Source organism: Ailuropoda melanoleuca, chromosome 9 (assembly GCF_002007445.2).
Source record: "Ailuropoda melanoleuca isolate Jingjing chromosome 9, ASM200744v2, whole genome shotgun sequence".
NCBI lineage: Eukaryota > Metazoa > Chordata > Mammalia > Carnivora > Ursidae > Ailuropoda > Ailuropoda melanoleuca.
Window position 1 is genome coordinate 352191 of NC_048226.1, and position 27317 is coordinate 379507.

General features: G+C 61.8%; 2 protein-coding genes across 13 annotated transcripts; one reads left to right on the forward strand and one right to left on the reverse strand.

Annotated features, from left to right (window-relative positions):
- The first annotated feature begins 137 nt into the window (after window positions 1-137).
- On the forward strand, window positions 138-16595 carry CIB2 (calcium and integrin binding family member 2). 12 transcript variants are annotated; one of them, XM_019803540.2, is made up of 9 exons: window positions 144-386; window positions 4641-4714; window positions 4865-4899; window positions 10519-10680; window positions 11866-12004; window positions 13523-13670; window positions 14166-14345; window positions 15518-15713; window positions 15867-16595. In XM_019803540.2, the coding sequence occupies exons 4-9, from the start codon at window positions 10520-10522 to the stop codon at window positions 15886-15888; spliced, it is 846 nt and encodes a 281-aa protein (XP_019659099.2). In that variant the 5' UTR covers window positions 144-386; window positions 4641-4714; window positions 4865-4899; window position 10519; the 3' UTR covers window positions 15889-16595. The 12 variants fall into 12 exon arrangements, with proteins under 12 accessions (XP_034523650.1, XP_034523651.1, XP_019659099.2 ...); XM_034667759.1 differs by lacking the exon at window positions 4641-4714 and having other exon boundaries at window positions 138-386; XM_034667760.1 differs by lacking the exon at window positions 4641-4714 and having other exon boundaries at window positions 143-386; window positions 11866-11977.
- Window positions 16596-17701: 1106 nt separating this feature from the next.
- SH2D7 (SH2 domain containing 7) lies at window positions 17702-25209 on the reverse strand. The gene is made up of 6 exons (XM_034668876.1): window positions 24742-25209; window positions 23469-23558; window positions 20827-20992; window positions 20351-20563; window positions 18992-19669; window positions 17702-17752 (listed from the first exon to the last, which is right to left on the reverse strand). Exons 1-6 carry the CDS (start codon window positions 24972-24974, stop codon window positions 17702-17704), a joined length of 1431 nt encoding a protein of 476 aa, XP_034524767.1. The 5' UTR covers window positions 24975-25209.
- Between the last annotated feature and the right edge of the window lie 2108 nt (window positions 25210-27317).

The following is a 27317-nucleotide window of genomic DNA, read 5'->3' on the forward strand; positions in this document are numbered from 1 at the left end:
GGCTCCGCCCGGCTGGTGACCCAGGCCCCGCCCGCCCGGAAGTCCCGGCCCCGCCCCACTGGTAGTCCTGGCTCCGCCCCTCTAGCGGTCCGGGCCCCGCGCGGCCGGAAGTTCCGGCCCCGCCCCGCTGGTGGTCCTGGCTCCGCCCGGCCGGAGGCGGGAGGAGGCCGGCCAGCACCTCGGCGGCGGGAAGGTGGCGGCCCCTGACGGGGTGGGCTCGCCGCACCTCGGGGCGGGGTCGCCCGGCCTCTCCCCGCCCGGTTCGCGGTCGCCCTCCCGCCTCCGGGGGCCGCGAGCTCGGGCTCCGGCGCCCGGGCGACGGCGCGGCGGCCGCCATGGGTAACAAGCAGACCATCTTCACGGAGGAGCAGCTGGACAACTACCAGGTGAGCCGGCGCCCGCCTCCCCTGCTTTCCGCGCCGCGTGCGGGCTGCAGACCCTGCCCCCGCCTTCAGCTAGAAGCGTGACCTTGGGCCGTGACTTCGAGCCTCAGTTTCCCCACCCTTGCGTTGAGAGCGCTTTCCAGTGGGGAGTTCTCGCCGGCGGCCTCGCCCGCCTTCAGCCTCCTTGCTCTGGGCCCCAGGCTGGACGTGACCCCCTCCCCAGCCACCTGCCCGAGCGCCCGCCTTGGCACGGAGTTGGCGGGTCATTAAACGCCGGCTAGAGGGAAGGGCCTGTCCTGTCCTGTCAGGGTCGGGAGTGAGGTGCATCCGCCCCCAAATGCAGTTCTAAGTTGGGGGTGTTTTGTTTACCCGTTAGGGGTCTCTCCCTCAAGGAGGCAGGCCAGATACGAGTCCGTATCTCCCAGTCCCGGAACCCTTCAGCAGCCATCCCTTAAGACCCTTCTAGGATCTCCTCCCTCCAGAGCCATGAAACTGTCCAGACCAGAAGTCCAAAGCCCTCCTGCGGGTGGGTGCAGGACGCGGGTGCAGGATGAAGCCCCAGCCCTGACCCGTGGGGGCCCTGGCCAGCCTCCCAGGCCCCTTCCTTGCCCTGTCCACTGTAGCCACCCCGACTATCCACAGCAACCATGACACACCAGGCTCCTTCCTCCCTCTCTGTGCCCGCGTTCTTCCTCCTTCAAGGCCCAAGGCCATGCCTCTTCTCCCGATTGTTCTGTGGTCCCTGTGGAGTGTGCTGTGGGAGAGGTGAGGCCGCCTGCTGCCTTCACCAGTAGTGATTTTGGTACCGGCCTGGACGTGGGAGCCTTCTGATGTGGGCAGAGGTACAATAAAAGCCCCTTTTCCAAAACCCTGACTGTCAGTAATAGTTGTCAGCACCACATGAGGCTCTGAGAAGGCGCAGGGAGCCACGGTCACGGGACATCTGCTGTGGTCCCAGGCACTGTGTGGTGGTTTTCACCCCCATTGCACAGAAGAGTAAACAAAGGCTGAGGCGCCAGTGAGGGCTCAAACCCAAGGCTCTGGGCGTTTGTTTGGGGGCAGGGCCTGTGTGAGCTCTTGGTCTTGGAGGCCGGCCAGCCTTCTGATCTGCCGGCAGTGTGGGGCGAGCTCTAGAGGAGGGCCCTAGTGGGCCAGGGAGCACCACGAGGGAAGAAGGATTTTGCTTTGCAAGGTCCAGAGATAGTGCAGCACTTGGGCAGGCCCAGAAGAGGCATTCCCGGGGCAGGGGACCATGCTCAGAAGTGAAGGGGGCCCCGTGGGGGTGGGAGCCTGGGTTTCCACTCAGACCAGCCGGGCATTGGGTTACACTTCGGGGCCAGGCCCAGGGTTGGGTTGTGACCCTCCCTCCAGAGCCAGGCAGGCTGGGAGAAAGAGCTGAAGAGACCTGAGAGCCCCAGTCGCCCTCCCTCTGCTGTCCAGCCAGCCCCTCGCCAGCCAGGACCCCAGTTACAGCCACCTGCACCCCCTCCCCATCCTCAGCAAGCCTGAAAGCCCCAGTCCCCCTCCCTCTGCTGGCCAGCCAGGACCCCAGTTACAGCCAGCTACACCCCCTCCCCATCTGCAGGAAACCTGAGAGCCCCAGTCCCCCTCCCTCTCCTGGCCAGCCAGCCAGGGCCCCAGTTACAGCCACCTCCCCCTCCCCCTCCGCAGGTGCTAGTGATTCCCAAGTTCAGGTTTCTCTGCAGACTTTCTGCCTTCCCGATCGGATCGCTGGAGCAATCCCCCAGACCCCGAGGTCTCCAAAGCAGGGCTCCCTGCCTTGCCCAGAACCCACTGCTGATGCCCTGGCCCTGTTCTCTGCTCTGCGCTCAGGCAGCCCACGTTTGTTTTCTGCTACGAGCAAGTCCTGTAACTCACCTGGGGACTCCCCTCCTCTACCTACCTAAGGCTCCAAAGCAGGACAAGAATTTGAATGTGACTGTGAAACCTTTTCCTTTGCCAACACCACCAGGCTCCTCAGAACCCTGAGAAGCTTTTAAGGTTCCTGCCGTGTTCATCCCCCGTGAGCTGCCTTCCTGCGAGGAGCTCCAGGCAGATAAGTCGGCAGCAGAAAAAGCAAACCACTGGTACATGAGCAGGTCCATGGCAGTGTTGTTGGGGCTCAGAGAGAGGAGAAAGGTTAGGTCAGCGTCTTCACGGACGCCTTCTGCCGCCAGTGGGAGGATTATGTGCAGAGGCCTGGTTCCTCATCCCACCTGCATGCGTTGAGCACGTGCGGTGTGCTGGGTATTGGAATACCCAGTAGCAGCAGGACGCGGTCATGTACAGTGCTCACGGGTGGACTCTGTTCACATCCAGTGGACCGTGGTCAAGAAGCCCAGAGGCCCATGCTGCGGTCAGCCCTTCTGGGCTGTACGTGCAGCTAAGAGCAAGCTATCAACTTCACTAAACCTCAGTCTTCCCCTCTACAGAATGGGGAGATAATGTCTGCCCCTCTCCCCCCCCCAGGCTAGTGATGAGGACTGACCAAAACTGGATAATCAGAGCCCCCACAGACCAGGCCTGGTCGAGATGTGGTTCTCAGCCTGGGCTGGACGTTGCAGTCATTAGAGTACCTTTGAGAACTCTGATGCCTGGCTCCAGGCTCAGGGATTCTGCTTTAATGGATCTGGCCCGTGGGGCCGCTGGGGCTACTGGGGCTGGGGCTGGGGCTGCTGGGGCTGGGGCTGGTGGAGGGCACAGGAGGTTTAAACAGCTCCCCGGTGAATCTGGTCTAGAGCTGAGGCCCTCACTTCGCAAGTGTCAGCATCACTGCAGGAGAGGATCTCAAGATGCAGCTTCCCGGCCCCCACCCCCAGAGTTTGTGAGTCAGTAGGTCTGGAGTGGAGCCTGGGAACTGGGTGTTGCCTGTCCAGGAACCACATCCTGAGGACCATTGACACGGACAGATGTAAGTGGTTTTGATAAGGAACTAGGGTCATGTGAGAAACTTCGCATCTTTGCTTGTAGGTCCCTTGGTCAAGACCCAGATACTTACTTTTCAACCCAGGGCAGAGAAGAGAGGAGAGCAAAAGAGGGTAGGCCACGGGGACAGAGAGCAGAAGCCAGGGCCCCTCCCCGTTCGTGGTGATGCTGGCACCCCCACCAGGCTGGTTGGGAGAGCCCTGGCCCTTCTCACTGAGCACCCTCAGGCCGTAGAGCCCGCCCTGGGGCCGAGGGAGGTCTGTACCTGGAATACTCAGCTGGGTGGCCTTTGGGGCCTGCTCCAGGTTTCTGGGGACCCGAGGAAATCAGTCCACACAGTAGCCGCCGGTCTGAGTATTAGGCCTGCAGGGCAGGGCGTTCTCTGTCCATGCTTGGTGGGGAGGGGAGCTGTGGCCTACAGCAAAGCCTAGCCCTCCAGGAGAAGCCCCAAGGTTCCCACAAGGGCAAGGCAGCGTGAGCGCTCTTCGTCCATCTCCTGGGTAGCAGCATGTGGCTCAGAAGGACAGACCGACTCTGTGGTGCCTGGAGGTTCCCACCAGCTGCCCTGCCTCAGTTCTCCCACAGGCGCCCAGTGGGACCCTCCTCAGCGTGGGGTGCAGCTGCTCCGGTGCCCAATGGCTTCAGGTCCCGTCCAGGGCAGCAGCCGTGGGCCCCTTGTCAGGGCAGCTCTGCTCAGCACACTGCCCCACGAGGCTCCGGGCCCTACAGAGCCTAAGGGGCCGCCTGCCCTCCTGCGGCACAGCGGGCAAAGGCAGAAGGGCCAGACAGCGGGGATGAGCACAAAAGCCTTTCACTGCTGGGATCCTTCAACTTTCATACTTCCGCGTGGCCTGGCATGGCAGCCACACCACCAGGCCGCCCTCCAGACAAAGGCGGGGCATGTGAGATGAGTGTTTTACCCGGTGACCTTGGACCTGCGTGCTGCCCCCACCCTGAGAAACACCTGCCTGAGGGTCCCTAGCAGCCTCCGCCCTTGCTTTGTCCAGATGTCACCAGTCCCTGCCTGCCCGCCGGCCTCCTCCCCCATACTGCCCCACACTGCCGGCCTCCTCCCCCATACTGCCCCACACCGCTAGCCTCCCTATGTGACCTCATCTGCTCCTGTGGCTTCAAATTCCAGGTAGATGCTGGCGTTTCCCCGCCTGTGGTCCTGGGACTCTCGTCTCTGCACGGGCTGCTGCCCTCAGCCACCCGCATGCACAGCACCCAGCGCCTCGGGGCACTCAGTGTGGATGGCACAGCCCTGCAGCTGACGCCCTACGGCCCTTACTCCCGACTTGTCTCCCAGCCCCTCTCCTTGCTGTCCCGCAGGGCATCCGTCTCTGACCTCTCCGCCAGCCCGTGAACGCACTCCCCAGCACCATGCACACAGTGCCCTGGGCCAGGTCAGAAGCTTCGGGAGGCAGCTGTTCTTGGAGGGAGCAGGGCGGGAGGGGCAGCAGTGAGCCTTCTGCCCCAGGCCACGTCTATGAGGTCCCCAGGGAAAAAGGAGCCTGGGACTTGCAAGGGACTGTGTGTGTGTTTTCCCTTTGCAGGACTGCACCTTCTTCAATAAGAAGGACATCCTCAAGTAAGTGTGGCTTCTGTTCACCCTTCGGAGCTGGGATGGGGGCAGGGGCTGGGGCCCTTGCGTGGGCTGGCTGTGCTAGCTGGAACTGAGGAAGAGCATCCTCGAGCACCGGCCGCCATGAGCTTGAGAACTGGCACCCATCCCCGCCCGCGCCCACGTCCCTCTGCCAGAAATTGAGCCTTTCCATCCTGCGCTCCAGGCTCTGTGGTGGGTGGTTTCAGACACACTTTCATTTAATCCTCACTGTGACCTTGTAACAGGAGAATCCTTTTATCCCCACTTTGCAGATGGGGTTAGCAGTTGGCCAGAGTCACAGAGCCAGGCTCCCAAGACCTGGCCTCTGACTGCAGGCCCCTTGCTCTGTCACCGTGTCCTGGGAGCTGTCGGACTAGGGGCTCCCTGTCTGGTAGACCAGCGGTTCCTGACGGCCCTCTGGCTCCGGCTCTGATGTCCTCCTGCTCCTGGGAGGTCCAGAAGTCAAGGCCATGACCTGTGTGCCCACACCACCCCTGAGCTGCCCACCGGGGGCTCTTCCCTTTCCAGGACAAGCCCTTTCTTTGGGCTTTGATGGAAGAAACGAAGGGGGGTTGGCATCTTAGAGCCCCGGGACCACAGAGTGAGCCGGGAAACCTGGCCCCAGCTACCAGGGGGCATTAAAAGCCGGCAAGGTCATGGGACTGCTTTCCTTGGAGGTCGGTGGGCAAGCTGGGGTGGGCCCTGGAACAGCTTCCCAAGCGAGCTGAGCTTTGTCACGTCCTGACCACTCTGCTCAGAGAGGCAGCATCCTTTCCCTTGTGCCCAGGCTGTTCTTCCAGCCTGTCCACTGGGTAGACGGGGACACCCACGTCCATCACGTTAGAGAGGCAGGGTGGGGGGCACAGGCCCCAGGCTGTGGCCTCAGTAGACTGGGGCTACTCCCGCTTGCTGGCTCGGTGGGCTTGGACCAGCTGTGAGCCTCGCCAAGCCTCCGTCTCTCCTGTAGAGTAGGGACCATGATACCTTCCTTGTGTGTGGCTGACAGGCAGGAACGCTGGGGCGTGGTGTTTGGAACGTGGGATTTGGTCTGTGGCTTGAGTGATGGATGGGATGGGGTCCCCATCTGGACAGGATGGCGCTCAGAACTGCGATAGCAGCCCTTGCCGGTGTCGTCGCTGTGGCATGTCTCCCCTTTCAGAGCTCATGCCACGGCCCCTCATGGAAGCCAAGCCACATCTGTTCTCTATGCAGGGAGCCCCCACCTCCACGGCGGCCACACCCAGGCCGCTTGGCTTCCGAGGCCCATGGCTGTTTCTGCTCTGGCAGCAAGAGCTTGTCCCCAGAGCCTGGCAGCCGCTTGTCCGCCTTCTCTGCCCACCACGTTCCTGCACACCCTACACACCCACCCCCACGGTCATCTGGTCCATGAGCGCCCCCCGCCCCTGCCACCCCCGTGCTCATGCCACTGCTCTTATAGCATCCTGGGGGCTCTGGGGGTTCATGGCTCAGGTGCTCGGCTCCCTGAGGAGCTGAGGTCGGCCAGGACCCGGGTGCCCGTGCTGTCATTGGGCACAGCACATTAGCTGCCAGTGAGCACTGGAGGATCGTGTGGGTGAGGACCCGTCGAGTCGGCCTGAGAGAACGTTCCGGGCTCGGAGCAGCAGGGCCAAGGACATGGGCCTGCTTCACCCCACCTCCACCTGCAGTGGTCTTCCTGAGATTAGCAAGGCTGCCCGTGGGGGAAGGGTGGCACAAAGGCCAGGCCAGGGATTAGACTACACATGGTAGGTCTTTGGGGCTGTCCTTCGTCCCTTGGCAGATGGGGAGACCTCCCCGCCACAGCCCTGGCCTGCCCAACTCTGAACCCTTTGGCACCCAGCCTCTGTAGCTCCACCCAGAGCCCAGAGCAGGCCTGGGGTCCAAACAGGGAAAGGGCCCCCTCCCCCCGGCAGCTGGATGGCCCCTCCTGATCCCTGCTGCTTGCTCTGGTCCACTCAGGCTCTGCCACAGTGTTAACACTCACAGGACCCAAGGAGCCAGATGGCTGCTGCTTCTGCAAAGTGGTCTTGTCAGGAGGAAAGTGGCGTATAGCCCCCTGGGCGCAGGAACCCAGGGGTATGCGGGGGAGCACTGTGGAGACGGCAGTGCTCCCTGGAGCGGTCTCTCCCCCGGCCCCTGTGGCTGGGAGGGCCAGGGCGACAGTGGTGGTCAGCACAGCGCAGGGCCGCCCGCGGTTTTGTGGCCCACCCGCATGTCCGCAGGAAGGGTGGCAAGAGCAGGTGGTGTGTGGGATTACTGTCTCTGGAATAACGCGATGGCTCCGTTCCAGTTTTGGCCCCTTCTCTCTGGGCCCCAGCAAGGGCCAGCAGGACGTATAGGGCCTGACCACCCCTGCCGGGGCAGCCCTCTCCACTGGTCACATCTCAGAGCCAGGCAGGGCACCTGCGGCCTGGAGCCCCGAGAGGGCAAGGGGCAAGGAGCAGCTCAGCAGGTCAGCAGCAGAGCCCAGCCCCAGAGCCAAGGCCTTCCTCCCAAGGGCCTGCCAGTGCTGCTGCCTCCGGGCCCGCCGCACCTGCTGAGTGGCATCCCGAGTACTGAGCACATGACAGGGCAGAAACCTGAGCGGCAGTTGTCTGCAGCCTGGGGTCGTAGATGACCACCGCCACCCCCGCCCCAGGTGGACCCAGGGCACGGCTCTTCCACCCCCACACGGAGTCTCAGTGGGCAGTCCCCCACTCAGCCTCTTCCTACAGGCACAAGGATGGGCTCTGTCCCCCCGGCCCCCAGCGAGCCCAGTGCGGGGCACCCCGGACTGCTCGCCCATGCATTACTCTGTTGTGCTCTGGTTTGTCCACCTGTTACGGACTCCGTCTGGTCTATTTTATGTCCTGTGATACATGACGATGGCAGAAAAGTTCGAAAACAAAGCCAGCCAAGAGAAGACAGCGCGTGAGCTGTAGTCCTGCCCCTCGGAGATAATAACCATGAGCCTTTCTGTGTATAGAACCTCGTTTTGTCCCTTTGGGTGCCTTTATCAAAAATCGTATCGTGTTGTTTCATAATTTGCTTAAAATTGCTCTTCCTTAGGCAAACTGTAAAAAATAGGTGAGGAAAGAAATGCTCTGGCCATGTCCTTAGTTCATTTAGTCGGACGCGCAGGTGTTCTCGCCGCCGTTAGAGTTCGCGCCACGAACGTAGCCACAGCTCTGGGGTTGTTCTTCGGGGTACATTTCCAACAGGTTTCTGGGTCAAAGGTATAGACATTTGAAGGCTTTTGACTTCTACTGCTGATGCGCCCGGCCCGCGTCCACCCTGCCAGCCGCTCGTCACGCTGGCTCTTGTATCGTTGTCTTCTGTCCCGGTCACGCGCGGACCGTCCCAGGCGGGCCACACGCGCGGTAAGTAACGCAGGCCCCGTGGGAGGGCCGCTTCCTGGAGGAGCTGCTCTCAGGCTGTTGCCGTGGGCGGAGCCAGGTCCTTCACGCGCTGTTCTAATTTGTACGTTTTGGCAACGCCGGTTTGGATCACTATTTTAATTTAATTATTGTTACGTGCGAGCGAGGCCCAAATGTCGACCACCACCCAGTCCACGGCTTCAGAAGAGCCCGTTGCCCCCAGTGATTTCTGGTGCTGTCATGGGCCGCCCTCCCGGACACGTGCGCCTCGTCTGCGCCCCGAGCTGACCTGCTACCCCTTCCAACTGTTTTCACACCCGAGGCGCAGACACCCCCCAGGGGCCCTCGCTTCAGGGCCGTCCCCACTCTCCTGCCTGTGTTCTGCCCCACGGCCTCCTGGTCAGGGCGGCAAGTTCTCCGGTGACCTGTTGCACATCACGGTTACGGTTGTGTTCGTTGTGCAGAAAAATGAAGACATGCTTGTCGCCGTTGCGGGGTTCCAGTCAGGAAAATGGTGGCAGTTACCCCAGCACCGAAGTGTTTCCTATCTTTTTACACACTTGGAGTTTATTTTATACCTTGTTCTTCTGGGGGGTCTTGGGTTTTTTTTTCTTCTATTGCTAATCGGGTTTTTATCTGATTTTTAAGTGGCTGTTGCTTGTACGTAGACAACTATTTTGTGCAGAAGGGTTGCTGAGCCCTTTCTCATTCGAATAGTTTTTAAACTGATTATTTTTGGTTTTGGCAAATAATTTGTCTCCTCCTCCCCAATATTTCCATCACTGCCTGTTTCCCTCCCTGATCATGGTGAGCAGTGCTTCCAGGCAGGTGCCGCGTGGTGATGGTGACCCCGGGCATCCCGTGTTTCTGGGGTCTCTGGAAGGTCACTGCTTAAGTGTCATGCTGGGCATCGATGTGAGGTAGGGTAGCCTTTGGTTTCTGTTTTACTAAGGATTTTAAGCTTTATTGCTGATAAAACTAATACTTTAAAAATACTTATTTGTATTAATAAATACTCTGATATTCAAGCTGTTTGGCAATGGGTGAAGTCAGGAGTGGCAGCCAGCCCCCTCTTCTCGCTCCTGTCCACCCCCACCTTGCGGGTGCCATCGGTGTCAATACGGCGTCCATATTTGTGAGTTTGCCTGTGTTTCCACAACCATCCACTCATATGTGCGGCTACAAGTTAATAAAAAAAATTTTTTTACCTGTTGATAATGATTTGTAGTCACAGATTTTCAAACATCCTTGTGTTCCCGGCAGAAATCCCACATGGTCCGAATGCATCCATCTTCCAGTCCCGTTGGACTTGATGTTCCAGTGTTTTACAAGATGCGTGCTCTGTGTGTGTGCGTGCCGTTGGTACATTTTGGATGCTGCCCGTTGGGTTCAGCTGGCAGGGTTCTTGCTAACTTTCTGAAATAAACTGGGAGTCCCCACAGCACAGGGCCAGTCCCGCTCCTACGTAACCTCTGTGAACTCAGAGGGGCCGTGCCCTGGGAGTGGGGTAGCACGGATGCACTTCCTTATTTGGAGTTTCTCTCGTGGTGATTCAGACTTCCAAATTCTCTTCGAGTTTTCCTCAAAAGAAAAAAAAAATTGTCATGTCCCTTCGTCGTAGAGTCAGGGCAGAAGTTGGCCTTCCCACCCCAGGGGACACGCCAAACTGCCAGCCCTGCACTCCTCTCCCTGGCGGGGTGTCCCTGACGGGCAGGCAGCTGAGGGCCAGGTGGCTTTCCTAATGCCATCCTCTTTGACCCCCACACATGAGGACAGTAGGACGATCCCCATTTTCTGAAAGGAAGTTGACTCGCCCATGGGTCAGCCCACCAGTGAGCGAGGTGTGGGCTCCAGCCGCCATCTAATGTCCAGCTCAGGCTGCAACCACCCCACACGACCTTGGAGGGGTCGGGTGATGCCCAGGAGCACCCAGCATCACACCCAGCATGTCCTTGACCCCACCAAGGGTCAAGGGCGGGGGGGGCAGGTAATTAACGGAAGTTGAGCACACCCGTCAAGTACACGAGACCAGTTGCATAAATCGTGGTTCGGAAGCCCCAGTTCCATGCTTGGGGATAGCAATGGGGAAACCAAAAGCAAAGAAAGGCCTTGAATGCCCCCTGGTGGGGAGTCCAGCTCGGTCCTGTCACCCCGCTGTCTGCTCACCCGCTTCCACCCAGGAGACAGGCTTCGGGCTGTTTCCCCTCCAGCTCTGTCTCTAAGCCAGGGGGCTTCCTTCTGATTTCAGGATGTTTACGGGAATTTGTGGCCGCAGAGCAGGCTCGCATCACCTTGCTCTGTGTGTGCCCTGCATGCGCTCTCAGCCAGGTGCCGATGGGCCGGGAGGAGCCAAATGGTTGGAATCTGGAGGGCCTTGGGTTCGAGTCCCTGCCCCATCACTCACTGGCTGGTATGCTGGGGCAGGCACTTACTCCTCAGAGCCTCGGTTTCCTCCCCTGAACCAGTGGATAGGGTGACACCTGCATCTCGGGGTGGTTTGGGGGTGACACTGAGTCGTCCACATGGGGGACTGACCCAGAGCGGGGCACAGAGCGAGCCCTCACTAGATGGGGCTGCTGTCCCCTGTGTGAGCCAGGCATGGACTTCCATGCTGTGCCGCAGAGGGCTGGGGGCTGTGCTGATGGGCCTGCCCCAGGGTCAGCCACTTGCAAGAAGACCTGGCTTTGGGGGAGCAGGGCAGGCGGGGCCAGGAGCTCTGGAGCCACTTTGATGCCATCCCCAACCATCCTGGGCCTCACCTTGGGCAGGGTACCTGCCTCAGCCCCTGACCCTCGTTCCCCATAAGTGGAACTTGTCTGGGGTTGGGAGTTGGGGGGCTGTTGTCTGGGATGTTAGGGTGTGGACAAAGGAGCACAGGGCAGAAAAGGCCCAAATAGCCGGGAAGGGGCCTCCACATGAGCGCTGGGCTGCCCAGAGAGGTGGGAGGTGGGAGGGGGCTGGGGACCTGGCCCAGGGTCCGGGGGCCTGTTCTCAGGGCTCCCTGTGGATGTGAGTGTGGGGGAGGCTGGCAGCTCTTCCAGAGACCCCTCCCTCGGAGCCTGGCTTGGGGACAGGGCCGCAGACAGCCCGGGCTTTGGCGGCTTTAGGACTGGGGCGGGGTGGCGAAGAACTCCTGCTCTGGACATCCAGGCCTTCGTTCCGGCCATGGGCCCCGACAGTTGTGTGGTCCTGGACAAAGACTCTGAACCTCCTCAGGCCTCGGTTTGCTGAGCTGTGAGTGGGGCCACAGGGTGTCTGTCTGCACAGCCATGGGCAGAATTAAATGAGGTGACATGCCTGGCACCTAGAAGGCCCTTATGGGAGCCCCGAGGGGAACACAAAAAGGTCTGGTTGCAGACCCCTGGGGGTGGGGGCCGGCCCGGTGGGTGCGGTGCAGAGCCAGGACACGACCTGGTTATCAGCACGGGGGTCTTGCCAGAACCGGCCTTCCTCACAGGTCCCACACCCTCTGGGCAGAGCCAGGGCCAAGGGGGAGTGTGCTGTGCATGAGGCTGGGGTGCAGGGGGACAGCATCGGCCGCTGGGGGCTGCGGGGGTGCACCCCCTCTAGCCCTTCCCCTCTGCCTCCCTTCCAGGCTGCATGCACGGTTCTACGAGCTGGCCCCCAACCTCGTCCCGATGGACTACAGGAAGAGCCCCGTCGTCCACGTGCCCATGAGCCTCATCATCCAGATGCCGGAGCTCCGGGTACGAGAGGCCACTGCTGCCGGGCAGGTGGGCTGGGGGGGGCAGCAGACAGCCCTGACCTGGGTTGAGGCCGGCTCCACCGTCCACAGCTGTGTGTCCCCGAGAGGCTCGCTGAACCTCTCTGTGCCTGTTCGCTCCCCTGCGCTCTCTGAACTCGTGTGTGGGGGCTGCATATGGGGCTGCGCTCACCGCTTGCCCCTTTGTGAAATGGCCAGGTGGCTCTGCGTGGCCGAACTTGTCTGTTTTGTTTTTTTTTTTTTTTCCCAAGATTGTATTTATTTACTTGAGAGGGATGAGCAGAGGGAGAGGGACGAGCAGATGCTGAGCACAGAGCCCGACATGCGGCTCGATCTCATGACCCTGAGATCGTGACCCAGGCCAAGCCGAGAGTCCCACACTCAATCGACTGAGCCGCCTGGGCGCCCCTCGTCTGCCTTTTTAGACGATTCTCCTGTCTCTGCCTCGTCTGTCTTTCTCCTCTCACCCCCGTCATGCACACCATCCCTTTTCGACCTGCCGGTCTTGTCAGAATGCTGCTTGGGGCCAGCGGGTCTGGGTGGTGGGGGCCGATTGTTTTCCAGCGGATGCTGCTGGGCCTCAGACCACGGGTATGTCGACAGGAAAGTTTCGTTCGTGAGTTCCTTGCCCGTAAGGCATCCAATGCACGCCAGTGGTAGGGAGACTGGCGTTTGGGGCACAACTGCATCGTGCGTGGGACTTGGCCAGGAGCCCCCTCCAGGCCCGGGATGTGTGACTCGGGGTCAGAGCACCACGTGGCGTCCTTTCTGGCCGTCTCCTGGTTGTGACCTCCGTCTGAGGGACGGTGAGGCACAGGCTTGGCCCTGGCCGGTGTCCACCAGCCTAGAGAGGGGCCTGAGCCCTGGCCCGGAGGTCAGTGCGGGGGCGTGGGGCAATTGGGCAGTCACCACGCACATGGTCTCTGAGCCTTTGTGGCCCGACATCTAGTGGGGGTGGCCGAGCCCAGTTGGGGTGGGGACTCCAGGAAGAGTGAGCCCCGGGATCAGAGGACGGAGTCGAGGGTGCGACTCCCGGAGCAGGAGCCCCGACCGGGGTGATGATGGCTTGGCCTCTGACAGGCCTTCCCAGTCTTGCCGCTTGTCCCAGCCCCTTTCTCCGAGCCTTGGGGGCCCCACTTCTGCCTCCCACGACCCTGGCCTGACCCAGCCTAGCCCAGGGCTGCCCGTGCACCCCTCTGGGCAGCAAGGTGGTGCCCCTGTCTGAGACGAGGCAGTGCCTGTGGCGAGCGCGCCTTGGCCCTGCCAGCTCTGTGCTCGTCTGAGCCACATAACCCAAGGAACCCCGGCGCCCGGCCTCGCATCGCCTCACCCTCCCTCCCGTCACACCTTATTCAGCTCCTCATACAGCGGCCGACCAGGCCCAGTTCTCATTCACACTTTGCAGAAGGGGCCGTGGGGGCTCACAGGGGTTAGCTCACCCGTCCGAGGCTGCATGGATTGTAGCGGTCTCTCTCGAGTGCTCTCCGTCACCCTGTACCCATGGGACCGCTGTGGCTATTTGCTGCAGGAGAACCCCTTCAAGGAAAGGATCGTGGAGGCTTTTTCTGAGGACGGCGAGGGGAACCTCACCTTCAACGACTTTGTGGACATGTTCTCCGTGCTGTGCGAATCGGCTCCCCGGGAGCTCAAGGCAAACTATGCCTTCAAGATCTACGGTACGGGCCTGGAGGGCGACTGCGGGGGGCGGTTTTCAGGGACGTGGGATCCTGGGGGGGTGGTCTGTGGACACCACAGTGGGAGTGGGCATGCCCGGGGGACGGAGCAGCAAGGAGGTGCCAGGCTTCCTGAGGATGTGAGACAGGTGGTGTGAGCCCAGGGAGGTCGCAGGTCAGGCTGGGAGGAGCCGGCCAAGGAGCTTGGACTGGGGCTTCGGGGCCACTGCAGGCTTCGGGTGGGACAGGGCAGTTCTGCATTCTGAACGTGTGAGCCAGGGTCCAGGGGCTGGAGAGGGCGCCTCGGCCAGGCAGCAGGGCTCCCAGGGCCGCGGTCATGCCAGCCATCAGAGGAGAGAACTTCATGCAGCTGGCCTGCCCTCCCGTGGGGACACCGAGTTCCAGGGAGGAACTGGGCCCATGCTGGTGGAGGGGCCATGACAGACCTACTTGACCAGCCTGTGGCTCCGGGCCCTCTTGGGATTTTTCATTTTGTAGCCGCTGTGCCGCTTTCAGGGGCCTGGTCTCACCCCGTTGTATGTGTGCGTCAGAAGGACGGAAGCAGGGGGTCCACGCTGCACGAGCTGTGCCTCCAGTTCACGCCCAGAGCTTCCCTGCTGCACCTGTCACCCTCCAGTCTTGGACCCCTGACGTCGTGCGCAGGGCATCGTGCAAGGGGCAAGCTGTCATCTTCCAGCAGGGGGCATGGGGGGGCAGGCAGGGACCGGTACGGGGCCACCGCGGCTCCCTGCTGCCCCAGCTGCGGGACAGAGCGGGAAAGGCAAACACGGGCTTTGGTGCTGGGGAGAGTCGCGGCCTGACTTGCGGCAAGGGTCACCGCCTTCCTGGGCCTCGGCTCCTTCACATGAAAGGGGCGCCGGCCTCCAGCTGGCCAGTCAGCCAGCACGTCTCTGCAGAGCTTGCGGGACACCCCTGCGGGGGCGCAGGCAAATCCCACCCGTGCCTGTCCTAGGGGCTTCCGCAGCCCAGTGTGGAGGTGGGCCGTGCGGGTGCCTGTCAAGGGGCTAGACCCTGGGGTCCAGCCCTGACCGGGGGTGTGCCTCCGGTCACGTGCCCTCTGCAAGACCGTGTTCTTCATCCACGTAGGAGCCTGGACGGGCCGATCGGCTCATGTGGGCGGTGCCGTGAGGCGGAGCGCGTGCCGCTCCCACTGGCCGCCACGCTCTTCATCGTGCCATTCACGTCAGGGCGCAGCGAGCCGTTGGGGGCTCGGGGGGTGTTAGACCTGAAACTTGGAGGACGAATGGGAATTTGCTGGACAGACGAGCGGGGGCAGGGTGTCAGGGTCACTGCCGAGAGCCGTGTGGCTGTGCTTTGGGGCAGTGGGAGTGCCTTCTGCCAAGTGAAATCAAATCATGCGGCCTGCTGTGTGCACGGAGACCAGCCTGGGCCTCTCTCCGGGGGCTTCCACGTCTCTTGGCCACCACCGCATCTGGCAGGGGGCCTGCAGGAGGCCACGTGGTGCAGTGGAGAGAACGTGGCTGTGGGTGGGTGGGGGTTTCGTGGCAAACAGGCCCGGTCAGCATCTTGGCTCCCCCTCCGAGCAGCCCTCTGACCTTGATTCAGTGGCTTGGCCCTCCTGGGCCTCGGTTTCCTCTGCTCCAGAGAGAGCACAGGGCCCACAGTGGGGTGTGGCCAGGAGGGTCTGGTGTCACAAGCCTCAGACTCAGACCTGGAAGGGTCTCGGGCCAGGTTTGTACGTACGACCATCATGGGCTCCTGTGGGGTGAATGTTGGCTCGTCCGAGGTGCTGTTCCCCCTGGGCCTGGGCACCGGGGGCGGGACCTCGGGGGAGCGCCGGCCTGAGCACCTCCTGCCCCCGCCTGCAGACTTCAACACGGACAACTTCATCTGTAAGGAGGACCTGGAGCGCACGCTGGCACGGCTCACCAAGTCGGAGCTGGACGAGGATGAGGTGGTGCTCGTGTGTGACAAGGTCATCGAGGAGGCTGACCTGGACGGCGATGGCAAGCTGGGCTTCGCGGACTTTGAGGACATGATTGCCAAGGCCCCCGACTTCCTCAGGTGTGGCCTGGGGCTGGGGTCCCCAGGGACGGCCGGGTCCCCCGCCTGCCCTCCCCAGAGGAGGTCAGCTCTGTCCTCTGCATCCTCCTAAGGGATGTGCCCTGGGCCAGGGCCAGTGGGCTTTCTGCTGAGGGGCCCTTCCTCTCTTTCCAGCACCTTCCACATCCGGATCTGAGGACAATGCCGAGGGCGCAGGGGCCCCGAAGCCGGCGTCTGGCTCTGCTGTCTACACAAGTGTGACCTCCAAGCTGCCCAGAAAAGAGGCTGCGGCCTCTGGGGTTAGACCCACGACATTTCCTCGGCCCTTTCAGCAAAAAATCCTTAACCAGGGAGGGGGGTGTGGGGAGCAGGGCCCTTCCCAGGCCCCGCCACAGGCCCTCCGTCTGTGCCCCCGAGCCCCCAGATCCCAGTCGTCTCCCCATCAGAAATGGCCCCACCGGGAGGGGAAGGCAGAGACCTCATGGGGCAGGGGATTCGGACGTGTCCCAAGTGCTGGGCAGGTGTCCCGGTCACCCAGGGCGAAGTGAAAAGGGAAAGAGGACAAGGTTTCACAAGCTATGCAGTCATTCTCCAAAACCCACAGCTGGGCTGCCCCCTGGCCCTGCCTGGTCCCCTCCTCCCCCGACCCCCCCAACGTGAAGCTGTGTGGACAGTGGGCCAAGGGCTCCGTCCCTATCCCTGGCTCTGAGGCCTGGGCACCCCAGCCCCTGACCCCCTAAGATGTGGAATTCTCACTGGTGCGTGCTGTCCACACATTTGTGAATTCCCGGCAGTAAAGCACTTGATGTCCCCGTGCTCTGTCTGCCAACATTAAGGCACGCTCAGTGGTCCCTTTCTCCTGCTCCTTGAAATCCCACCGCTGGTGGGTCACCTCTGGGTCAAGTGTTGCCTTCCTGCTTCCTGACGTTTATTTCAGTGCTTGTACTTTTGACAGGGAGACACATTGACACCCTGAATCTCCAGGTGACCCCCGTAGGGTACATAGGTGGAAACTGTTCTCGTGACATTAGTGATTGTGGTGAGAATTTACGGAGCGCTAACCACGAGTCAGATGCTCTCAATCCAAGGCCCCGGGGAGGCAGATTCCCCTACAGGTGTGAGCGGGGCCAAGGCCGTCGACAGACACGGGAAGGAGGGGTGGGGCCGCGGTGCTCTCCGGGGCCGGCCAGTCTGTTTTCCACCCCTGGGGCGTGGGGGCCGTGGGTAGGAGCAGCAGACCAACTGCTTACCCTTACACAGGTGGGGACACGCGGGGAAGTGGGACAAAGCAGGAAGGAGCCTGGGGGACGGGGATCCAGGGAGAGGGGGACACGTGGGTGCCTGCATCCAGAGCCGCTGTGTGGGCCTCGTGGGAGCGCTCCGAGCCGGCCCTCGGGGCCAAGACTGGTGGGAGGGTGAACTGGTCATACAGCGATGGGGCTGGCTCCAGAAACGCCCGGGAGCGCGTCCCAGGCGGACCCCAGGCAGCCAGGCTTGGGGTGTGTGCTCGCGCTGACTGTAAGCTCAGGTGGCTTGCTGCTCCTCTCAGGCCTGGGTTTCCCCGTCCGGAGCACAGAGGGCTTCGATGAGGGCCTGGCCAGCCCGCGTGGCAAGGCTGTGATAAGGCAGGGGGTAGAGAAGGGCCAAGGGGGCCACTCCTGGGAGCCCAGCGCCTCCGGGCTGGAACCATTGCCTCAAGACGCCTCTGCCCCCCGCTGCTGGGAGGGCCCCCGGGACTGGAGCTGGCTTGGGTCTCAGCCCAATGGGAGAACGGCCGCCCTAGCTCCGGGCCGGCCACGCGCTCAGTAAGTGGTCAGGGAGCCCAGGCCTCAGGAAGTTCATCTTGGGGATGGAGTTGCTGACCCTGCCTGTGGCCAGTCCCCCGCCTCTCCGGCCCTGACCCCCTGCCCCCGCGGAGAGAGGGGTCACAGGAAGCAGGGGTGCCTTCGGGGGGGCATAGCTGGGTCCCGGGCAGCCCAGCGGTGAGCGGCTGGAAGGAAGCCCGGCGCTCAGGACTTGTGCTTCTTGTCGGTAAAGAAGATCTTCCGGAGCTTGTCTGGCTGCAAAGAGGGAGCACTTGCTGAAGCCTGGAGGCCCTGGACGCAGGGAGGCCCAGCGCGGGTTGGAGGCTGGGGCCCAAGCCCCAGAAAGGCCAGCTTGGAATATTGCTGGTTGTTCACGAGCCTCACGGCGCCAGAAATTCCGTTCTGGATGCAGGAGCTGCCTCCTCTGAGAAGGCTAAGGGGAAGAGGGGGTCTCCAGAGGGGTGGAGAGGCAAGCCCCAGCCCCTCCTTCCCTCACTGGAGGGCCTGGGGTCCCCTGACTCCTAGAGCTCTCTGGTGCAGCAGGGCCCCGGGCGGATGCGAGAGGGGTGGTCCCTGGCAGCGTCAGGGACTGGAGAGAATGTGGGGGGCTTTGTAGCCTGGGGATGTGGCTTCGGGGTTCCTCGAGGGCCTGCCTATAGGCAGAGCCTGTGGTCCCAGGAGAGTCAGGACCTCAGTGGCCGCACCGCACCAGGTGAGGACCCCGTCCCAGGATGTGTGGGAAGGCCTTTCATCTGGGAACTCGGGTTTCGCTGCCCAGACCTCAGGACGGTCTGCATGTGCCGAGATCCGAGGCCATCCCCATGGAGAGTGGACCCTCCCTGCTCACTGGCTCAGGGTGCAGGCAGCGTGTGCTGGGGCTGAGGGTGCCTGGGCCCCGTGGGAGCCTCTGACCACCCCCCTCCACCCTCCTGACCTCTTCCCCTGTCCTCTCTCCTATGAGAAACCCTCCAAAATACAGCCCTGTTCAGCCACCCCTGTGCTGTGTCCTGAGCATGGGAGCGTGTCTAGCGTTGCCCTTGGGGCAGACTGTTGGACAGATGAAGAAAGGGAGGTCCTGGGTTGGGTGCTAAATGAGAATGTGGGATGCCCGGTGAAATCCGAGTTTCAGGTAAACGAGGAGTGGTCGCAGTATTCCGGACGTACTCATGGGAAGAGTTGTTGCCACGGAAACTGCCTTGCCCAAAGCCATGTGGCTGGGGGCTGGCTGAGCCATAGCGAGGGCCAAGGCAAGTCCGGCCTGGAGCCAGGGCCCCTTGTCCACCTGTCACAGTGGCCAGGAGGGGGCAGGGAAACTTGGTCTGCAGAGAAAGCTCTCAGAAGGGCCTAGAAGCCCCCACCTTACATTCAAGCCAAGCAACAGCCCCTCCCACCACCTCCAGGGCCCCTTGGGACAGTAGCAGTGACCTGACCTGCTTGTGCGTGAGGGTCACCAGTCCCTCTTACCAGCAGGGGCTAGCAGCCATCCCATCCCACCTTGGAGCCCACCTTGTGTGTCCGTCCAATCTCCTTGCTCCTGCCTGCTGGGATTTGTTCATAGGTGTTCCTGGGCTCGGGGAGCTCCGGGGCCCCTGAGAGCCTCTCGTAGCCGTAGTCTGCGGATCCTGGCAGCTTGCTAGATAGAGGACTGGTCCCGGGACACGGGGGCCTGGCTGGGCCCCCCCAGCGCCCCGGGACCTCCGCGTAGGCACTGCCTTCTAGGTCCGGCATGTCCCTGGGCTCTGATGGGGGCCCTGCTGTCTGCAGGAGCTCGTATGTGTCTGCAGAACGGCCCTGGGAGCAGGGCTGAGCCCTGTGGCCCAGCTTCTGAGACGCCTGGCTCCAGGGGGCAGCCAAGGATCGCGGGGCCTCAGAAGCAGGGGGCAGGAGGTGGCCCCGGGGCGTGGGAGGCCCCGTAGGACCCTGCTCAGAGCTCACCCCAGAGAGGGCAGACCCCGGGCCATCAGGCCTGTTCTGGCCTCCAGCCGAGAGTCTCTTCGGGGGCTCCTTGCTTGGGGAGCTCGCCTGGGGCCTGCCGGACGCCTCTGTGCCCAGGCCTAGCCGTGCCTGGTTCACCCTCCTCAGGGCTGAGTAGACGCTGCCGCTGGGGCTTCCAAAGGACTCGTCCAGGAGGGAGGCGCTCCTCTCCGGGAGGAGGGGCACCCTGTCGGGGGCCTGGGGAGGCAGAAACAGAACCTCGGGGACGCGCCCCCACCGCTCAGATGCCCTCAGGTAGATGGAAGCTCTCGACAAGCCGCGGCCCCTGTCCTGGCTCAGTGTACCCCCCGTCACGTGGAAGTGTTGGCTGACGTTCGGGCCCCCACGCTCCTCTGAGTCTAGTCTTGCCTTGGCATGGGAGGCCAGCGGCACTACCCGAGCTCGTCCTGCCCTGTCCTCCCTCCAGAGTGGTCCACGGGCCCCTCAGAGCCCCCTGAGCCCACCCGCTCGCTGCCCCCCCCATCAGACTAGACCATCGCCCAAGGGTGTCATTGGGTGTTTATTCCACAAAGCGTGCTGGGTACCAGCTGTGTGTGCAAGACACTGTCCCCGTGCCAAGGAGCCAGGAGCTGGGGGGGAAAGACCAACTCATAGGCACCCCCCGCCATAGTTCAGAGGAATTTCAGGCATTTCTTACCCGTTTTCTCATTCGAGCCTCAGAGGAACTGTAGGAATGGTAAACTGAGGCACACGGCTAGGAAGGCCCAGTGAGGCTGGAGCACACCCAGCTGGCCAGAAGCAAGGCCCTGGGTGGGTGAGCCTGCACCTCCATGGGCCTGGTGCTCCCACCCCACAGCCTGAGGCCGGACCTGTGGGCCTGGCACGGCCCCGACCCGAGGGGCTCAGAATGCTGCTCACCGCCAGCCATTCGTCCTCAGAGAAGCTGCTGGAACTGGCATCCAGGCTCTTCTTGGTGTGGAGGGGGGAGACCTGAGGCTTTGGGCAGGACCAGGGGCTGGCAGCCTCGTCCGGGACCTCCTTGGGGGACGCTGTGGCAGGTGGGTTTTCCAGGCCCAGACTGGTGTGGTGGAGGCCCAGGGTGATGGCATCATAGAGATCACTGTCCTCCAGCTGGGGGCATTGGGGGCACAGCGGGTGTGCGGTCATGACCCCCCGCTGACCTCCAGTGGCCTGCCAGTGACGGCCGGCGAGGGATCGACACATGCCCCCCAGGTCCCGGACCTCAGGGAAGATGCTGCCTCAGTCTCCCCTTTTCAAACAGGGACCATGACCACGAACCGAGTGCCCCGGATGGCAGTCGTGTGCCCGGCGGCACACACCCCAGGCCCGGGCACCCTGCCCCACCCCTGCACCCTGGAGAAGGGGGTGCCTACCCGGGGACAGGCAGCAGACAGGGTCTCCCCAAAGGGCTCAAACTGCACCTCCTGGTAATGGCGTACAAGGTCAGCCAGGGTGGTGTGGCTGTGGGTGTCCCCCGAGACCAGGTAGCGCCGGTTCTGCAGCTGGTTGATGACAAAGTGCCGACAGCGGTCGCTGCCCCTGCAGCACAAACCGGGGGGGCTGTGGGCGGTCCAGCCTCGGCCAGGCTGCCCCATGGGCTCCAGCACATACTGCCCGCACAGGCCTCTGTGTGTCCTCTGTCACGGGGCCTGCGGGCGGCTGTGCAGGGTTGGGAGCCGGGGAGTGGCCCCGGGTCCCGGGGAAGTCCCTAAGCCTGCCCAGTGGGGCCAGGGAGGCCCCCAGCGGGGGCGCCAAATTTAGAGGGCACCACGGAACTCAGCAGCCGAAATCTAAGGCAATATCTTAGAAAACCAAAATCTATACCCAGAAGTCCATGATGAGCAAAGTACTAAAATCTTAAACCAAAACAAGGTCCAACCCCGACTTACTCAGCACCACGTGCCCTGCCCTAAACCCCTGGGGTTCCAGCCCCGCCCCCAGTCTGCCCTGGGGACTCCTGCCCTGCTGGGGTCCTGTCCTCCTGGACGGACCAAGGACCTTTCTGCAGTGAAGCACCAAGCCCCCAGTGCCGCGCGGAGGGACGGATTCCCGCCTCCGCAGGCTCCCCGTGCTCCCGTGGGGCCACCACCCAGAGCAGAGCGGAGCGCGGTTCCGCTGCGAAGACTCCCGCCTGCCCCCGTGCGTCTGTGCTGCTGTCACACAGGGAACTCACTTCCTCCTCTCAACCCTGTGTCTGTGAGATCGACTCCTGTCCCAGCACAAGCAGCTCCCCAACCCCCGTGGCTGGGCGTTGCGGTCGTTTCCAGGTTTGGGCTGCTAGAAATAAGCTGCCGTGGACCTTCTTGTACGCGTCTCTCGGCCGAGGTGCGAGCGCGTTTCTGTGGACGCTATGCCAGGAGCGCACCGGGGCTCGGGGATGCGCCTCTGTTGAGCTCGGTAGATTCTGGCGAATCGTTCTCTGGAAGCGTTGCGATGCCGGACTGCTCCAGCTCCGCCACACCCTCGCCAGCTGTCCGGTGTCCGTCTTCCCAATTCTCGCCATTCCTTCTGGGTGGCATTTGTGCCCCCGAAGCCCGCATGTTGTTGCCCTTTGGACAGCTCCTTTTGTGAGGTGCCCGTTCGAGTCTTTCCCCCTTATTTACCGTGTTGTCTCCGTCTTAGTGATTTGCGGGAGCTCTTCGTATGTTCTGGCGGGAGTCCTTTGGTAGGTACGTGTAATACAGCACGTAACTTCTCCCGAAACTCTGGTTTGTCCTTTCATTCACTTACTGCTATCTTCTGATGAACAAAAAGTCTTAATTTTAAAAAGAAATCCAATGTATCCACCTTCTCTTTTATGGTTAGTAGGTTTGTGTCTTAAGAAATCTTTGTCTTTCTTGAAGTCTTGAAAATTTTTCCTGTTTTCTTTTGGAAATGTCCTGCTTTGTTTTTCTCACTCGGGTCTATGATCCTTCTAGATTAGTTCAATCACGTGCGTGGTGTGAGGTGGTCGTTGCTTTCCGTCTGGATGGCCGATTGCTCCCGCACCCCTTACTGCGAAGACTTGCCTTTCCCCATGGAAGTGCTGTGAAGTGGGTCAGCACGTGTGTGGGGCTGCTTCTGGACCCCATGGCGCTCCACGCGTCCGTCTACCCATCAGGTACCTCTAAGCAACTGTATAAGTTGGCGTTCTGCCTCAACCATGTCTGGAAGAAAGAGCTCTGACACTAGAACGACACTTGGAAGCTGCTGAGCTCACGTTTCCAAGTGCGCAGCATGGTACCCGGCACATAGAATAACAATCACCATTGTAATAGTGACCAGCATTTATTAGGTCCTTACGATGTCCCAGCCCCTGTGCCAGGCGCCTTTCAATGTATAAACCCGGCCAACCCGGGTGTTCAGCCATCCTACGACGTTGGTACTACAATGTTCCCATCCTACAGATGAAGAGACAGAGGCCCAGGGAAGCCCACGCTCAAGGTCACCGTTTGAGCTGGGGCCGTCTGAGCAGGCGATAACTTTGTGTCTGAGATGAGGCCTCTGAGGTTTGCCCGGAGCCCTGGCCTCGCTTCCTGACGGGGAGGGGGCTTCTCCCTTCCTCCGCCTTCCCCGACCCAGCCTCCTCTCCAGCCCGGGCCTGATGTCCCATCTCGGCTTCATCGTGGCCGTCCTCCCCGTCCTGTACCATAGCCTCATCATTTCACGGGTCCCCACGGGCCTCACACGTCCAGCCTGTCTTCAGGCCCTCCGTGCACAGGCTGCCAGAAGGACCCTGACCCAACGGCCCTCCTGGTTCCACAGACGTCGTCCCGCCCTCCTGTGCAGGCACGCCTCCCCAGGCACCTGCCGCCCCAGCCTCTCGCGGCTCCCCCGGTGCCCCCGCCCCCTCCCTTCGAAAGCTGGAGCCATGTCCCGTGTCCAGCGCTGCTCACAACCGAGTGCTAAGCCTGTGATGGATGCAGGTGGGGTGGCGCGGCCAGCGCCCAGGGAGAGCCAGGCGGTGAGGGCTGGGGGTCACCTGTCTCATCTGTGAGGCGGCTGCGGGGACCTCACAGACGGCTTCCTCTCCTACCTGTAGGACAAGATGTAGCCGGTGGCCCGGTCACTGAGGCGGATGAGGAAGGAGCCGAGAGCCTTGTCCCCAAGCAGCTGCTCCGTCTGCCTGGGCAGAGGACATGCAATTAACGGGGGCCCGTGCCCGTGCGGCAGCAGGAGCGGGCAGACTCGTACCTGCCGCAGAGTCCCTGCTGGCCACGCCCTTGGGCGCCAGACCCAGCGCACAGCCCTCCAGCCCTCCACGGGGGCCTCTCTCAGACCTGCGGCTGCAACTGTGGTCTGTGTGCACTCAGACCGGCAAACTTGAGACTCAGTCTTGGGCTGGGTGGGAGCCCTGAGGCCCCATGTGCACCACCCTCCAGGGCAGCCTCAGTGGCAGGCACAATAGCCACTGACCCTGGCCACCCACTCTCTGCCTGAGTGTCCCTGTAGTAAGAATGAGTCCATATAGCTGGAGATGTTTAGGTTTGGGGAGGTCCCTGCCTCAGGACCACTGTACAGTTGTGCAGGCTGTGCACTGCACAAGAGTTCCTACAGGGAGGAGGTGCTGCTATGCCTGGAGCCTGATCACAATAGCAACTCCTAGGCTCTCGTCTCCCCTGCATGTCCCTTCCAGCCCGAGGCAGCTATGGACATTTCTGAATGATGCCAAGTATTTTGGAGACATGGAGGAAAATTCCAGCTCTCTCTGGTTTGGCAGTACATAGACCACTCGCTCACCGAACACATACTGAGTGCCTGACTGCTCCGTCGACTGCACATTCTGCACAGCCCAGTACTAAATCAGAGCGCGGAGCCCCTCACTCACAAAGGGAGTATTTCAAGATGGGGATGGCAGAGCCATAAAGTAAGTTCCTTTGTCCCGAGCTCTGGCTGCTTGCACGTCCGGCGCCATGCGAACTCTGTTCCCCACATCGCAGCCTCCACTGTGGGGTAGCGCACGTCCAGGGTGGCCCGGATCGACCCCCGCTCAAAGTAGCTCTCTCACCCTCCCTAGGAGTGGTGTCCCGTTTGGGTGACAGCTGGATGGCCTTCCGGTCGCTCACCCGGTTCTCGGGGCAGGTCCCAATGCCCCTGCGCCTGCCCAGTCTCTCTTCCTGACCGACACTCAGAGTGGGGGCCGCTGCGCTCGCCCCCTGCCCACAGGAGCGGCTGCCAGAGGACATGGCACTCCTCAGTCTGCTCCCTGCCAACCCGGGGCGCAGCAGGGGCCAGACTTGTCCCGGGGGCCCCAGACCTTTCTCTCGGCCCCGACGGGCTGCACGGGGCATGTGGACGGGGCCGCTTACTTGCGGGTAATGAATCCGTGAAACCAGGGGGGCAGGGCTCCGTCCTGCAGGATGAGGGGCGCCTGCGTCTCCGTGAACCACGTCAGGGCCAGCTCCTGCAGCTTGGCCAGGGCCCGGCTGTCCCCTGCCTCTTCGGGGAGCCGCTTCAGGCTGCCCGCCATTCTGGCCAGCGCTAAATGGGAACAGAGCGCAGACCGCGCACATGCCTCTTTATCTGTGTGCGCCCCGCTCATTTGCCTGAGCCCGTGCCTGCCCCAACCCCCAGCCACCACAGCACACAGGAGCCCTATTGTCAGCTCTCCTTCCTGACTCTGGGGCGGACACCTCGTGTGGCTGGAGACACTGGGGGAACATCCTATTAGCAGCTGGGTTCGGGGGAACTGGATAAGGGAGGAAGCCCCAGACTTCCTGGCCCCTTTCCCCCAGCCTCCAGCCTCGGCCCCGGCTGGAGACCAGGCCCTGGCTGAGGTCGTCAGCCCAGCTGCCGTTAGCAAGGCAGTGGGGTTAAATTCTGTTTGTCCTTCCCTCGTGGAGGCCCTGGTGAATTTCTGTGCTGACCGATCTCCTTCCACTCAAGTTGTATTGTCCACTGTGCGCCATGTGCCCTGGGCTGTGGGAATCACGTCGTGCACGAAACAGCACCGAGTCCACGTACAGAACATGGTGTCAAGTGTAATGTGCACCCCGATGGAAAGGGGGAGCGTGGAAAGGGCGTGGCTCACGTCACTTAGACAGGGGTTGGGTGGGGGCGGGGTTGAGGGGGTCTTGCCCAGAGGTGACTGGAGCAGACAGGTGCCCGGGGAGACGAGAGGCCGCTCGCCTGCAGAGGATGAGGGGGTCTTCACCGGAGATGCGGGAGAACAACCGGGACGCGCGTCCGGCAGAGCTGATGAAGACACACATCACATCCCGGCACCGCGGGCACTTTGAGGCCTAGTCCAGTGCCATTGATTTCCGCCGGAAGGCCATGTGTTTTATTATGTGCATGTAAAAATGCAATTCTGAGAAGTCTGTGGGCGTCACCAGACCCCAAAGGGGAAGCTGGGGTCTGACGCAGAGTTGGTCTGCTGCCAAAGTGAGTTCCTGCACGTATTCAAATGCAAAGAAATGTGTTTTTATGATTTTCCATGAGGCACTCTCCCCACCTCCCTTTCAGGCGCTACTCTCGTGGGCAGAACCTGGTCATTTGCATAGGAAGACAAAGGCATTCTGTGCCCGAGGGGCCAGGGCGAGGGTCCCCAGTGGGGCAAACAGGCAGGAGTCTCTCTCCGTGCTCAGAGGACAAGCAAGGCCCAGGTCTGGGGGCCTAAGGGGCTCCGTGAAGGACTGGGGGTGGATGGTCCCTGACAGCCCACTGCTCAGTACCCCCCGTGGTCACCTAGGGGGACACTGGTGTGGCTGTGCCCCTCAGATTCCCCTCCCCGGGGCGCCCTGAGGGGCTGGGCCTGGGACCCTGGCCCCCGTTGGCTGGCTCTGCAGCTTTGAGGGAGGTCCTAACCCTCACCACCTCTCAGGGCCTTCGTCTATGCAAACGGAGGGGAGAACCCTCCCTGGCAGGGTCTGGGGCTTCAGAAGGCTGTTGGGCGGCAGCAAGAAACGTCAGCCCCCGCTCCCGTTTCCCTGCGGCTGGGGACTCCTCCAAAGCCGGCTGTGTCTGTCGGGTCACCACCCCCTCGTGCTGGGTTCTTCTTCCGAGGTCGTGCCCCTCCTGTCGGACCCACACCTGGCAGCGGGCCATCCCCCATGGGGCTCCGGCCGGAGGGCGCCCAGTCTGGCTTGCCCTCCCAGAGGCCACCCCCAAGGTCCGTCCAGCCGTCCTGACCGGGGACCCGGCCCCAGCTCTCCACACCGTCTTTCCTGAGCCCGTGCAGTGGCCATGGGAGGCGCCGTGGCCTCGTCAGAGAATTCTAGTGCTCGTTGTTGTTTGTGGACGTGACGGTTTCACACCCTCTGTCATTCCGTCGTTCCTCCCTGACACGAGGGCCTGGGGAGCCAGCAAGCCGATTTCTTTGTCTGCCTCATTCTCCACTCTGTCCTGTGCCTAGAACAGTGCTTGGCACACGTAGACGCTCAACAGACACGTTTAATTTAACTTGAATCACTTACTCACTTACGTTTTATTTAAATTCAAGTTAGTTAACATACAGTGTGTTAGTAGTTCCAGGGGAAGAATTTAGTGATTCGTCATTAACACCCAGCACTCACTCAACAGGCATATTTTAAATGATTCTTCAGATACATGATACACTCATGTGGCGGTTAAAAACAAAATATATAAAAAGGTATCCATGACAATATTTTCCGTCCAGGCATTAGATCCCACGCACCCAGTCCTTCTCACTCCCGCGGGACCCACGGCCGCGCCTTCCCTGCATGTCCTTCCTGGGTCTCTCTACGAACCCCCAACTCGGTACGTAGATTCTTACTTGGGCAGAATCCCGTACGCCATTCTGTACGCGTGCAGCGCTCCGCTTTGTGACACAACCCAGCGCGCCATCCTGGAGCTCTGCCTGTAGGAGGCCCCCCCGGGCGCCGTGCGGGCCCTGGCAACGGGACAATCCCGCTGTGGCTGCCCC

What these genes read in the sequence shown, in the direction of transcription:
- CIB2 (XM_034667759.1), top strand. Translation starts at nt 336, where the DNA reads ATGGGTAACAAGCAGACCATCTTCACGGAGGAGCAGCTGGACAACTAC. An exon ending in GCCCCATCACTCACTGGCTG is followed by an intron (nt 10,681 to 11,865) that starts GTATGCTGGGGC and finishes CCTCCCTTCCAG; the next exon opens with GCTGCATGCACGGTTCTACG. An exon ending in AAGGCCCCCGACTTCCTCAG is followed by an intron (nt 15,714 to 15,866) that starts GTGTGGCCTGGG and finishes CTCTCTTTCCAG; the next exon opens with CACCTTCCACATCCGGATCT.
- SH2D7 (XM_034668876.1), bottom strand. Translation starts at nt 24,974, where the DNA reads ATGAGCGGGGCGCACACAGATAAAGAGGCATGTGCGCGGTCTGCGCTC. An exon ending in CACGGATTCATTACCCGCAA is followed by an intron (nt 23,559 to 24,741) that starts GTAAGCGGCCCC and finishes TCCTCTGCCCAG; the next exon opens with GCAGACGGAGCAGCTGCTTG. An exon ending in TGTCTGCTGCCTGTCCCCGG is followed by an intron (nt 20,564 to 20,826) that starts GTAGGCACCCCC and finishes CAATGCCCCCAG; the next exon opens with CTGGAGGACAGTGATCTCTA.